Source organism: Pleurodeles waltl, chromosome 1_2 (genome assembly GCF_031143425.1).
Source record: "Pleurodeles waltl isolate 20211129_DDA chromosome 1_2, aPleWal1.hap1.20221129, whole genome shotgun sequence".
Classification (NCBI taxonomy): domain Eukaryota; kingdom Metazoa; phylum Chordata; class Amphibia; order Caudata; family Salamandridae; genus Pleurodeles; species Pleurodeles waltl.
The window spans coordinates 468282637-468297416 of record NC_090437.1 but is presented as its reverse complement, the minus strand read 5'-3'; the positions used below and the strand labels follow the sequence as shown (position 1 = coordinate 468297416).

Here is a 14780-nt window from a genome sequence, read left to right as displayed (position 1 = left end):
TACTTCCCAGTGTCAGTTCGCTGCTGGGGCGTGGCATTTGGGGTTGCGGTCAACTCAAAAAACAACTGACGTTAGTGCATGGGAGAGGCACCTATATAAGCTCTGCATATCATTTCCAGAGCAAAACCGCATCAGCACGCATTCGCACTGTGCCACCTACTGGTGCAAAGAGGTACTGCTAAAAATGTTACTGGATTCATTCTGACACCTGGGGAATACTCAAAAGGTGAGGAATCTGTGGTTAGATGGACTCTCTCCTAAAAAGAGTGTTACTGAAGGTAAGTATCTTGTTCAACAGGAAGGTTTCTTGACCCAGCCACTAGATAGTGGAATAATGAATGCACAGTGTGTGAATCTAAACAAGTTTCAAGTTCAAGCCTATCCCTACAGGTAAAGAACCTATTTCTCATTTTACAGAATCTTAGTTTTGCAGACTATTCAGCCTCTTCATACCATGATCTACTTGTGAGGATCACAACCTATACTTTTGTTTCCAAAGAGAAGGGCCAGGCATGAGCTTTTACTGCCCAGAAGCATTCTTTGCCCTGAACTGCTTCTCGTTCCGTAATTATTACTTGAGTTCCTCACTTGTCACTATCCATGTATAATACCTCATTGCTCATAGAGTATTTAGCACATTTAATATCTATATACTTACAGTAAACTTAATCTCAAGCTACACTGTTGCTTTATTAACATTGTGGTAGACATAATTGTTGAATCTGTTTCGGAAAGATTTCAGTATTTCCAGTACTCCTCTTGCTTCTGAATTTTGTGTACTGTCCAGTCTAACTTCCATTTTCTATACCAAGGCTAACAGTGTGTTGTTTCTGGATGATAGTTCAAAGAGAGTTCCCGATTTATCAGCTAAGATGATGATATCATCACTGCAGACACCATGCCACTGTCGCACAGTTTGTGGTAGTAATCTAGCACTGTGGACTATTTCGGTTCCATAAATCACAGTGTGTGTTGCCTTCTTTAATCCTGGTACTGAACTCTGAATCATTTTCTGGGTGGATACGGCCCTGGACTTCATTGTATGTTTCTCAGAAGACTGGACCACAAATCCCCATCTCTGATTTGTGTTTTCCACCAATATTGTTTGTGTTTCTCCACACTGTGTGATATCGCATTCTGCAGGCCCTCGCTAAAAAACTAATTTTAAGCTTTCAGAGGCACACCTCTATGCAACACATGCTATGTTACACTAATTTACAGATTATGGAGACTTTATATTATGTTGTTGTGGTTTACATTTCAATGCTCATTTTGATATCCGTTGAAAAGGTGGATCTATTCTAGAGCATGGAAATACATGCAATACCTCAAAACAATGCTAGTATGTCTAATGGTTCTTAGAAGGTGGTGGTCTTTCGTAATGGTTTCACTTACCTAGAAACGTTAAATTCTGAAAACACCATTATAAAGCAGCATTATAGTGCATGCAATTTCCACTAATATTACTGGTTTTCAAGTTTTGATAACTGATCCTAAATTATCTAAAATTAAGGACCCTTTTTCCCTTTTTACATTTTACTGCAGTCATTGCTTAGATTTATGAAATATTTCGTTATTTTCCCACTGCTGTTATATCCCTTTTTAGTTTCTCCTTGTGTTACTTACATTACATGGCTCCTTAAAACTAGTTGTCGTGCTTACCTCTACAATCTTTCAGTGCTCTTTACTTGTTGAAGAATTAGCCTTTTCTTTTAGTACTAAGTCTCAGGTTTCGTTTTTTCATTATACAGGCTGATGGAACCTGGCTTCCTCCCATTTCTGATGCCCTTTGTACGCCTGTCTCTTGTGAAAAACCAAAACACCCAGAAAATGGAATATTGCTTGGCACACGATACCTCTACAGGGATTCCATTCTATATCAGTGCAACACTGGCTATGAGCTGCTTGTGAGTACCTTTCTGATTCGAGGACATTAAAGTGTAAGTGCACATCATTCTGCATGTGTACAGGTGGAGTTATAATAATGGTTCTATGGAGCAAATGAAAACATTGTATGGCCTTTTTTTGAGGGAGCTTGGGGAATGACTAAGGGAAGCCCATCTGGGCTTGAACAGGAACACTGCCCCCCTCCTCCTCAGATCAGAACACAGTTGCCAATATAAACATCTATGCTCAAGTGACTTCCTCCACACCTTGAACTTGCCTGACATACTAACGGTAAGTGTACTAAATTTGCTCAGTTTGTTCTGTCCTGATATTAATCAGTCCTCTGCCATCCTACAAGAAGATAACCACTCATTTTTTAATGCAAGCTCAATAAATGCATATTCACTCCCAAAGCATGCTGTTAAAATTTGTGATCTCATGTCAGAGCTCCAATTCTATATACTTTGTGTGACTGAAACTTGGATAAAGTAATGATCTCATGCAGCAAACATAGGAAAAAGCACCCGTAGCTGCCAGCTAGCATGTGCTGACCACCTTGTAGGTGGCGGTGGAGCCGTCATTATATGTTCAAAACCCTATCGCTATGTGTTAACAGCTGAGAATATCAGTATCTCACCTTCCTCTCACAAGCTCCCACATCACTATCTCTCGTGCTAATGTACCACCAACTTGACTGTGAAATTTTGAGGACCCAACAACAGATTTTATGAAAAACAATAGCGTCCATATATTTTTAGGCATTTTTATCTTACACCTAAATGAAACAAACCATTTATGAATTTCTTTGATCACTTGGCGAACTATAACATGGCTCAACTGATCCATGAACAATCCCATGGCCACACCTTAAATTTTCTCTTTGCACCTTCAGAGCTTCTTAAGAAAAATAAAATCAGTCCAGCAATATTGCCTGACCACGCGCTAATTATGTTCACTCTTGTCCTTCCTATAAAGAATACTCACAGTTCTGCCTTGAAGAGACAACCTAAGAAATGGAGTCTTATTTTAGAAACCTCAATTTTCCGATCAGCTACGGGCATCCCAGAAAAGGATCATTTAGAGGAAGTCTATCCTGTATACATATTGTCCCAAGCGTGTCAGCCGCTGAGCATGGCATCAGAACTATAACTCATACTTCCATTTCAAATGTAAAATACAGCTTTATTTCTGTAGAGCTAGTGCCAAAAATACTTGCACTACTTTAAAAAACAGAATCAGATGGAGGTAGCTGAGATCAAAACCAAATTAACAGCACCGTCTACTATTGATTCTTCAAGGTCTGTGAGCAGCCAAACGGGTTCTTTTAGGAAGAAATGGCACTTAAATACTTGATAACAACTGAACTTACATCAAACCATGAAATATGTTACTCCCTCTTCTGCCCCTATTCTCACTCTGTGAGACTTGTTCTTCCTCTCACGTGCAAGAGGACAAAACAGTGTAAGTCTGGGTCTATGTTGGACCCTTCTTCGTATTAAGATTTTCAAACACCTGGAACCTGTGCTAACTAGTCCTCTTACTTTGTTAAAAAAAAAAAAATCTGGCCTACTGCCAACTTATTTCAAAGAGAGAATAGTGAAGCCTCTAATGAATATACCCCTGGTAACTACACGCCAATCAAACTACACTCAGAATAGTAGGTAGAGTTTAGGAATAACAAGTAGCGTTCCAACTTTGTGCACATCTGGAAAGAAACTCCCACAACATTCTGAATCAAGTTCAACAGGGGTTTAGGCCATGATGTGGTAATGACGTTGCCATAGTAGTAGCCCCTGATGATCTCAGAATGGCAGGTAATGCTAACGGTATCAATATCCTAATATTATTAGATCTGTCTGTGGAGTTTCATACTGTTAACTATTCTATCTGACAAGGTGGACATTCAGCTATAGGAGTATCAGCTCAAAGTAGGATTCTAGTTTGCTTCTTTTCTACGTAACTACTTGCAAAAAATCCTTTTTGCAAAATATACTTCTAAAAAAATCCGTTCTCACATGTGGCATCCCACAGGGTTCATCCTTGTCAATTTTTTTAACATATAAGTTCAACTATATTTCTCTCTGATTCGCTACTTTGGTCTGATATTCAACACCTATGCATACATTACGGCTTAAGATCTATACTACTGTCTAATAAAAGTCAAGTAATAGACGAACAAGAGTTAATTATATTTAAACACAGTTAAAACTAAGGTCTTGGTCCATCAATGGCCCAATATCTTTTGCCTAATTAATTAGTCAGGTCCCCACCACATCATCAATAGTAAATAGTCTGGGTATTAAACTAGAACTCAACATGTCAGCCTAGGTAACCTGTGTATCATGAGCTTGCAGCTCTATCTCCCTAACCTTCATAAAGATGCTCCATTTCTTTCCTTGGAATGTTGTCGAACAGCAGTCATGGTCTTTATGGGCTCTAGGGCAGGCAACTGTAATATAGTACATCCAGGACTTGCCAAACCTCCTTCACCCTCTCCAATGTACACAAAGTCAAGCTGCCAGGTTAACGCTTTATATCTGGCACCACTTTTGAACAACTACTGTGTTTCACCAACTATTCAGGATGCCTGCAGTTTCCGTAAACCAGCTGAGGTTTACATGTTCTATACAAAACTTCAATGGCATAAAAGGGAGGCAGGCAAAAGTAGGCAAAACAATTACTCACCAATGCCAAAAGTAGAGTCCACCAATATGCATACAACACTAAAATGAATCTTGAAATCTCCTCAGTTGATTACAGTCTGCTACTTAAAACTGGTCTCTTGATAATTTAGTTCTGAATGTCAAGCAACTTCTCATAACTCATTTCAACAGAGACAGAATTCATTGTGTTCATTAGTACTGACAAAATAGTGTTCATTCAAGCCTGGCCCACTGTCAAGAACCTCAATCTAGGGTGGACAGTGCTAATGTAAAAGTCAATATATTGCCTGAATGAGAACAAAGAATTGCAAAAAAGATAAGATGGGAATGTAAACCTTCTCACACTAAATCAGGTACAACAAACCTATCAGCACAGGAACGGTTACTGGAATCAAGTAATACAGAATGTTGAGGATGCTGAAGAGATGCATTGAGTTTTCTGGAGAGTTCTGGAGGTCCCCTGGGGTCCACGTTCTTCAGTGGCTTTTTGGCTGAGATTGAAACCTTGAACAGGGATAAGCCTTGAGAAAGTCCTATAATGGGACGAAACATGTGTCTGGGAAACCTTGGAAAAAACTATTGCGCTCAATAAGAATATCGCTGAATCATTCAATAAGAGTACAAGTGGCTTTTTGGCTGAGATGGACTCCTTGAACAGGAATAAGCCTTGAGAAAGTCCTGTAATGGGATGAAACACGTGTCAGCTGAATTTTACCATCGTTTGCTAAAGTACCTGCAGACGGAATCTTACCATCAATTATTGGAGTACGTGCGAATGCTGAACAGCGGCAAATCTTGTTATAGAATAATATAACCCTGTACAACCCGTCAGCTTGTTTTCATTTGTTTGAAATTATGTAAACCTATGAGGCCATATAAATCACAAATGTAAATCTCTGTAAATGAGCATTTTTTGGAATTAGGAATGTAAATTTTGTAATGAGTATTTATCGCTAAACACATCAGTAAAAAAAGGAGCAAAATGATACACACACTGATGTCTATGCTGAAGAGATGCATTGAGTGTTCTGGAGTGTTCTGGAGTGATATTGGTTATTTGTCTTTTGGTAAAATGTTCATACTTAATCAGATTACTTATATGGTTACACTAAATATCAGATTGACAAGTAGATGCTTAACAAACTGAGTCTGTGTGTGCTCCACTATATTTTTTGTTCCTCTGTGAGGAGTCCTGGCTGCACCCCTGCAGTGTATTCAGCATAATGAGGCATTCCTCCTGGAAAACCACTTCTGCATCAGATTTTCCTCCTCTGCAAGATATGCCTGCCTGTTTGCCTACACAAAGGAGCAGTAGGCAAAGGTGTGATCACCATTTGCTTCACTGACGCTGTAGCCTCTTTAAAGCTGGGCCCCCTCACCGCCTGTTAGTCATCCTGCTGGAGGACGTCACGCCTCCTCCGTCCAGCTATTCTCTTTGTTCCATGTTCTTAGGAGTGCTTCACACTTCCTAGCAAGGGGGTGACATGTTGTCTCGGGTAACAACTGCTACAGAAAACAGGAAAGCCTACCTACAGTTTGGGCATCAAAGTTGTGACTTCTTAAGTCACCTATCTATTAAAAGTTACTCTAATCCAATCTCAACAATGAGTGGGTTAATATAACAGTTAATGTGATACCTGGGAGTAATATTTTTGGTGGTCCCCAATGTAAGTTAGCACTTAGTGTGGTGCCTAGTGGAACTCCACATTAGCCAATGGGACCACTGGCCTTGCTACAGTGAAAAGCGCAATTTTGTGTTTTCAGTATCAGAACATGTTAAATACTAAAGATACATGCCCTTCTTTTTAATACTAAGCAGACTACCTGGTGGACTCCCTAGGCCATCCCCTAGCGGTGGCTTACTAATATTAAAAAGGAAGGTTTTCAACTGGCAAAGGTGTTTATCTTGCTATATGGAGTTGTCAGGTTTAAAGATGCCAACTAGGTTGCACTGGCAGGCCTAAAGTCATCTTTTCACCTTGTCACTGTAGTGGTAGTACAATTTAGTGCCACAGTCCACTTGTGACATTTAACATCCTAGCCCTGGGTACCTCCTGTACCATGTACTAAATGAGCCAGTCGTGTATCGGGCAATTGTAAACATACTTTGGGGGTCAGAGCACATGCACTAGGGCCTGAACTGCAGGGCACAGAGCATTACAGTACAAAAAAAACAGCAACATTATCCAAATATTTTGGTGGGGGGAGGATGATCATAAAAAAAGACAATGCTCTTCTCTCTATATTCATATGTATTCACATGAGAAGCCTTTAACTCAATTAAGGTAGACTCTGAAATGATTCCTATGGCACACCCCTACTTAAGCACAAAAGTGAAAAGAAAATGACAGCAGAGGACTGAGCGAACCATTGGAGAGCACAGCGCCACAAAGACAAAGATTTGCTGTACACAGCAAGGCATAAAACGAAGTTCTAAGAAAATCCATAAATTACACCTCTGCCTTTCAATATGAAGTGCGATCTATATGTACATCCTATGAAACGGCCAATGAAAAGCCGTTTTTTTGTTGTTGTAAAAACACAACATAAAAGAACATTCATTCAGTTACAGATTGTTCCACAATAGGCAAGGGGAATGTGGAAGTGGATGAGGGTACTTTGGTCCCTGCTTTGCAGAAATAAATGTTTACGCCCTAAATGTTGAAATAGGATATACTTGGTCAGTATTTCAAAGGTGTACTCTATATTTTTTCCTAACCTCCAACTTTCTGTACTCTTTCTTAGGGAGAACCTGAACGCATATGTCAAGTTAACATGACCTGGAGTGGAAGAGAACCAGAATGTCGACGTAGGTGTTAACAATACATGGAATTTGTGTAGTTTTACTGCACCAACGTCTGTTTTAAAAATACAGTCGTGCTTACTAGTATTTCAGGAGTATTAGCCAAGTACATCACCAGTATGAAATTGTGCATTGCGCATTAATTGCTTTATGAGATGACACTGTCACCAAATGTTGCATATGCCGTTATATTTTATGAGTATCTCTTAACAGCCCATCCCCGTTCCAATAGGAATGTCATTGCCATTAGTCATTGCCATCAGTTACATCATCACAGCGACATAAGAAGTGGATTCTACAGCTCATTAGACCTCCAACATAGGCCACACACATAACCCATACTGTTCTTACCAGACAAAATACATTCATTAATACATTAATTTAAAGCTCATGCATTCAGTCCTTCACTTTTATCGTTGTGCTCCAAATCACATTCATTAATGTGCTTTAGCTCCTCATCAGGGCAATGAGGGTCTAGATACATGCAACATCAAGGCAATACAATACAAAGGGGATTTGATAGCTTCCATTTGTCATGTTTCCAAGCAGATAAGGTAATGGTCCTGTAGGAGTTAGCTGAAAATACCTTTGCATCTGTGAAATCTGTTTACCAAAGTGCCTATGTGTCCTCGTGCAGCCCCTTCTGAAATACCACCTAGCTTTATGAGTGTTAACCTGAGTTTTCTTACAGGTTGTAGCCCCATCATAGAATGAGCAGAATGGATTAATTGATTTTTTGCTTGAATGTGTATGGATTATGCGATATCACAGTAGATCTGTGACAGATGCATGTCTTTTTGTGACTAGGAATATCCTGCCGAGTTCCAGAGTTGCTGGAACATGGCTCAATTCAAGGAAAAAGTTTCATGTTGGGAGATGAGCTATTATACAGCTGCAATCCAGGTTACGAAATTCAAGGACCAAGCCGAAGGATCTGCCATGTCAACAAACAATGGACCCCTGCAGCACCTACGTGTGTGAGTAAGTATATGAGACTCACCACAGTTTACAGGCTCCTAGGGTACTGTTTGCTCTAAATTATCCAGCTTATGATAACTCTGTGAGGTATATACTGCAACATCTCTCCGAAAGTTAATGTAATGTTCTTAAAAAATGTTTTACTGTATGTACTATGCCACGTTTCAAATTTCAGCCCGTGTAAAGCCATACGTATGTGCCTGGCTTTTTTGTATTATCTATTTTACACTCTGTAAACTTAACTAACTGGAGAAACATTGCCTGGTTATTATATCATTCCTGCTTGTTGCATCATGCTTGCTTGTTTCTTCATTCCTTCCAGGTGCACAGGGGTTAATTGAAACATCATGTTTACTTCTAAAATTATGCTTGTTTGACATCCTGTACCTGGTGGTGTGACATTCTGTTAGTGTATTGTTAGAGACTGATCGTACATCACACTCTCTGAATGTATGTGACTCCCTTGTCATATATGCATGTTTGTTTGTTACATTGTAGTGGACAACATCTGTACTTCTATTAGATGTGGTGAAATGGGGTGAAATCTTGTTTTATCTATATGCCGCTTATGAGGATTACTATATGACCTTTTTATGAATGTGAGGAGTGTAAGGAACACTTCGGCCTGAAACTGTCCCAAAGTCTGTGTCTGTTGATGATTTATTGGGACTGTGGCAAGAGTGATTAGGTTGGCTGGGGAGGAGGAGTGGGTTCTCTGTAGAAGGGAATTTTGCTGTAGAGGTAAGGGGGCTATGCTGTTGTACACTTGTAGATGAGGCAGAGAGTTCTTGATTTTAGTGGTGACATGTATAAAAACATATCTCTTTTTGTATTATGACCCCCATTTATTAGACTGATGCTGTTGGTTTTTGGGCTCTATATACTGGGTCCCTGCTAATGAGGCACTTTGCATGAGCTCTGACCCCTAAAAGCTTGTCAAATTCGTTGAAGCCCCTGATTGGCACATTTACCTTACAAATAAGGTGCCCAGGGTGTGCCCAGGGTGTAATGATATGCCCCTATTTGCATGATCAACCCCACAGATTTGGACTGATGCTCTTGGATTTTCGACTCTGACAGTGTACTGAGACCTGCTAACTAGACCTCAGTGCCATTGTCCTAACCCCAATTGGCATAAGCGACTTACTTAAAAGTCTCCAGTATATGGTACCAAGGGTAACCAGGGCCACCCTGTATGGGACAAAGTACAAAATAGCTCCCAACCTGCCACTGCAGCCCGGAAGAGCAGTTTTTAACTGTTAGTTTGACTGTGATTTAAGCCAATGGCAAAACTCTTACTTCACTTAACAGCGTATGTAAGTCTCCCCTACGGAAGGCCTATGGAAGCCTGAGGCAGGTAACGCGATGTGAGATAGGACATATGCTTTTATTTTGCCCTGGCAGGAACATTTCCAAATTGTTGTTTTTGCTGTGGAAAAGTTAGTAGCCCCATTGGCTAACACAGGTTACCAGCTGACCCCTCAGCATGGCTAAATTCTGAATGGGAATACTAAAATGTGTACTGTAAGGTAGCACATTATTTGTGGCTTTAAACCCACACTGATGCACAAGTCAAATTTAAAGTTACTTTGAAGGAAATGAAACTTTTAGAAATGTTCCACTGTGTAGCCCAGTTTGTCCAATGGCCTCACATGGTTGCTGGCCTCCTGGGGTGTAGTGTGAATGACTCCCAGGCTTAGGAATAATGATAGTCTGCTACAGAGGGAGGTGTTACCTTCTCCTTGCAGGAAGCCACTCAGGATGTTGGCCCAAAAGTCTGACTTCAAAAGTGAAGCCACCTTTGGTGGGCCAATGGCGATCATACTCCTGAAGGATTGCCCCTTTGTTCAGGGAGATAGGCTGGCAGTGGGAACAGAGAAGTGAGACCAGTGCACAAACTTGTTTACCTAGGGGTGTTTAGCCCACAGGTAGTCACACCTCTAGGGTGGGCTACCAACCTTCTAACATCTAAGGAAGGGTTCAGACTTCTTGGGAGTGGGCAGAATAGTGCACTCGGGGATTTCTAGATGCCACACATAGCCAGATGTCATCACAGGGGAGGAGGGATCCTATCCTGGTTGCCCGTTGGCTAGTGCCCGCATCATCCCCCCCAGGGCACTTTCTGGACATATACATCACAACTCTGGCATTCTGAACCTCAGTTCACAATGGAACTGGACCAAACAAGGACTGCCATGCTGGCTCCTGGACCTGGCAAAGAAAGGCTGCACTGTCTGCTGGACTGTACCTGCCATCCTTTGGGTTAGTGAAGAGAGGACTGTGCCTGTGACACCTCCCTTGAGAAAAAGTCACTTTCAATCCTCAGACCAAAGAAGTGACTTCAATGGTCAGTCAGCTGACCTCCTGGAATCAGCACCAGGGCCATCTAAGCTGAAGTAGTCCAACTCTGCAAGTCTGGAAAATCACAGCTGAACACCGCTGGGTGCCCCAAGATACTGATCCTCGAGGGCCAAACGTTGCACCCATGTTTGCCAGACCCAGGAGTATCATCTGAGCCCAAATTGATTACCAAAGAGGGACTCTATACTTCACCAAAGGATACAGCTGGAACCACTGTAGACAGAGACCGATAGCACAGCAGCAGCAGCTGGCTTTCTACTGGCTAAAAGAGGACTTTGGGTAACGCTGACCTCTGTGGCCAAAGTTGCCCCACCTCATCCATGCACTGAGGAATAACCACAAGGACACTCTGTTGACCACACAACTCTCAGAGCATCTTTGAGCATTCACTAGTACCTTCATCCTCAGAATCAGAACCACTCCATTAAAGTATAAGGTGGTTGTAGTGTAAAGTTCAGAACTAGACTGGAGATTGCTTTGTTGACCAGGTAACTGTCCAAATACTCCTTAGTGCCCCCCCCTGACCTTCTTCCTGCCATGTTTGCTCACCTTAGTCAGGTAGAAGTAGCCAAGCACAACGTTTCCAAACTTTTCAAGAGTGTCCAAACTTTACAGCTGCCAAAGCTTGTTTGCCGTTGTGACTAAAAGGTGGCTAGATAGGGCCTGTGCTGTTTCAAAGAGTTGTGCTGTATTCAATCTGTGGGCTTCAGCCAGTCCATCGGCTTACTATTGGCTCACTCTATCATTGCTCTAATATTCTTTGTTCCCAATTTGTACATGGCAAGCAAATGTCATGCCTTTTTTTGTGTTTAGCCCTCCCCCAGAGCAAGGACAAGTGTCCATCCACTGCTCCCATTTTTGGAGCTACTTTTTTCTTTGACTTTCAGCACTCCACTTTGCTAAATCATTTTCATCTGTCTTGTTTAACATGTGTGAAGCACTCCTGCACACGTTGTGCTGAAGCACTGTAAGCTACTCTGCACCCCAGAGCGAAATGTAAAGGTTCAAGTCTGTTTTCAGCCCCCCTGCCTCATCTGCACTACTATTGTTTTCTCTACTGTGTGTGCCTCTCTGTGCGCAGCTCATTCAATTCCTGGGTCATTTCATACTTGCAATGTTTGGTGCTTGCAACCACCTGCATTGTTTTCACACAACCATGCATTTGTTGTAAGTGTGCTCCTTGTAGAAGCTTGCCTCCTAGTTTGTTAAGAGCTTTCCTCTTCACTGTTCACCTATGCCTCCTTTTATAAACACTGGGGGAGGATGTGGCATAAGTGCTTGATTGGCTGACTTTGAAGCGGGGGAACCGAATCTGAGTCTTGGAGGCGGGCACAACATCCTGCGATTTTGGGCAAATCCTGCTCATTTCATACTTGCAGTAATTGTGTTTTACACCACCTGTGTTTATTTTCACTGATTCCATGTCTTTGTTATAAGCTTGTGCAGTGAAAAAGCTTGCCTCCTGGTTTGTTACTGTTCCCATATGCTTCCTTTTACAAACAATGAGAGAGTATATGGTGTAATTACTTGAGTGGCCAACTTTAAAGCTGGGGAACCGGATTTGAGTCTTGGTGTTGGGTCAACATCGTGTGGTTTTGGCCAAATCCCTTTCTCTGTGCCTAAAAATGAATACATAAAACTAGCGCTTATGTACAACCCTCTGATACTTTCAATTCGAGTTTGTGCTATGTAAAACTGCAAAAAAACTTACAACTGTGGTTTCTTGCTATATACTCTGGAGTGCATTTTAAAATAGGCATGTTCTATATGATTCTACAATTAAAAAAATATTACACACCCAACTATTCACACCTACTGGCATTTTACACATTTACAGACTCAGGCATCATGCTTTTTTATTTACTTAACTTTCAGCCCTGCTGAACAATATATGTGCTGCTACTCAACATGACCAAAAGTCAGTAACGTTGTCAATACCTATAGCTCATCGGATTGCCAAGACCTATTCCCTTTGCCACTGCTTGTTATAAATTGGTGTCATTTATTATTTCATTGCTTGCTGTTTCTAAATGCTTTACACTAGTTTCACACTAGTTCCTTTGTTCAAGCCTTCCTGCTCAAGGCAGCAGCTACTCAGGTTTGAACTAAAGGTTTTGCAATCAAGCCTGTCTAGACCCAAGACAGTTTTTGCAAGTGTATTATATGGTAAGCTTGCACAACCATACCATATAATATACCCAGCTCCTCACACAGGATTTTTCTTTATGTGACACTAGTGGACTGCAGCACTTATTGTACTACCTCTAAAGTGCCACAGCAGTCTAGTTAAGCAGTCTTAAAACTGCCATTTTGACGTTTCACAATCAAGCTATTGCCTAATCTAAACCTGCCTCTAAAATGATAGTAAGTTACCTATTAAGTAGGCCAGATCAGGCCTACAAAATGGCGCATAGTGTTTAAAAGTAGGACCTATGAATTCAATATCTTTTTTTACATATCCTTGCAGTGAAAAAGTCCCCAAACCCATATCCCACTGTAGCAAGGCTGGATCTGTCATAGAAAATACTGAGTTATTACTTTATTATTCTTAAGAAAAGTAACTTAGGTTGGCAATAGCTAGAAAATACTCTAAAAACACATTTTCATTATGAAACAAAATCCAACCTACTACTAAGGTTACATTTTTTATAACTATTTCTAAATACTGACTTTAGAAGCCTAATGCCTCTAATAGCATTTTCAGAGTTCATATCTAATTAGGCTGCAACCATACTTAGTGCCTGATTATGATATAGGTGGTTCGACTGCCGGACTGCCAATATGATGGTCGGGAGGACGCCGCCAAGTCTGTGGCCTCCCCAGCACCGTATTGCAACACTACTGCTGGGCAGGCAGTAGAGTCTGCGGCGGTGTCACTGTAGTGGCATGCCTAAAGCACATGCTGCTGCAGTCAGTGCCAGATGCACCTCGGGCACATTGTTGTCATATACAATGTTGTGCATGGCAGCAGTGTGCAGCGACAGTGCAGGCATGGGGGGGCACAACATGTGCCCTCAACCATCCTACCCAATGTTCAAAATTGGCTTGGGGCCCTGTTTGGGGCCCCTTCCCTGCCTTTCTGCTGAACTTTTCATGGTTGGGTCCCTGCCAAGAAAAGCTCGGCGGAAAGGCAGGTTCTGATCAGCATGGCGGTGCCAGCATTGTCACTGCCATGACTGACTGTGGCATTCCCCACAGCCTCTGCTATGGGATCGAAGATCCTGATGGTTGCAGCAGTTATGTGGTGGTCCGACTACTATCCCCATAATCTCGCGGTCTGCCGCCAGGGATGTGGTGGTTCGACCGCCACTACTGGTATGGTGGTCCCAGGAATGCCATACTCATAACTGTGGCCTTAGTTTCCTGCTGATTAATTTGGAAAATCAGAGGCATGGGCAGTGCAGGGGGCCTCCTGTGGCCCCCTGCACCTGCTCACCATCATGAAAATGATGGTGGAGAACCAGGTTGTAGTCAGCAAGGCGGCGCTGCATTCAACGTTGCCCAGGCTGATTCCAACCTCCACCGATCTCCAATCCAGGCAGAGATGACAGTAGGTTGGCAGGGCTGCCCGCCAACCTCGTAATGTGATAGTTGAACCGCCACAATCACTGTGGTCCGACAGCATCCACAAGTATGGCGGTTTGGGAACCACCACACTCATAATTAGGCCCTTTGAATGGATAGGACCATGTTCTTTGTTTCTTTGATTTCTTGGTGGCACTAGGGGTCGTTACAACCCTGGAGGATGGTGTTAAAGTGGCAGTAATACCGCAAACAGGCTGGCGGAACAAAAAAGGGAATTATGACCGTGGCGCAAACCGCCAACATAGACAGCCACTTTAACACTCCGACCGCCACGGCGGTACAGACAAGCAGCGCGGCATTCACCGCCGACAGACAGGCGGAAGACAAAGTACCACCCACAGTATTACAACAGGCCAATCCGCCACCTTTTGCGGGGCGGATTCACCGTGGATAAAAACACGGCGGAAACAGCTTTTGCAATGGGAAAACGCTCACCTTAACACACTCCACGAGGAAGGAGGGCACCATGGACCGGAACTCCAAATACTCCCTGCGATAGGGTT

At 42.2% G+C, this 14780-nt stretch overlaps 1 protein-coding gene across 2 annotated transcripts in view; it reads left to right on the top strand.

Moving 5' to 3' along the window:
- Positions 1–14780, top strand: part of SVEP1 (sushi, von Willebrand factor type A, EGF and pentraxin domain containing 1) — an 881565-nt gene that overhangs the window by 762430 nt on the left and 104355 nt on the right. For both annotated transcript variants that reach the window (XM_069240886.1, XM_069240895.1), the window contains 3 exons: positions 1752–1907; positions 7296–7359; positions 8161–8334. In XM_069240886.1, coding sequence (XP_069096987.1) covers positions 1752–1907; positions 7296–7359; positions 8161–8334 — 394 coding nt within the window. The remainder of the gene's footprint in view (positions 1–1751; positions 1908–7295; positions 7360–8160; positions 8335–14780) is intronic.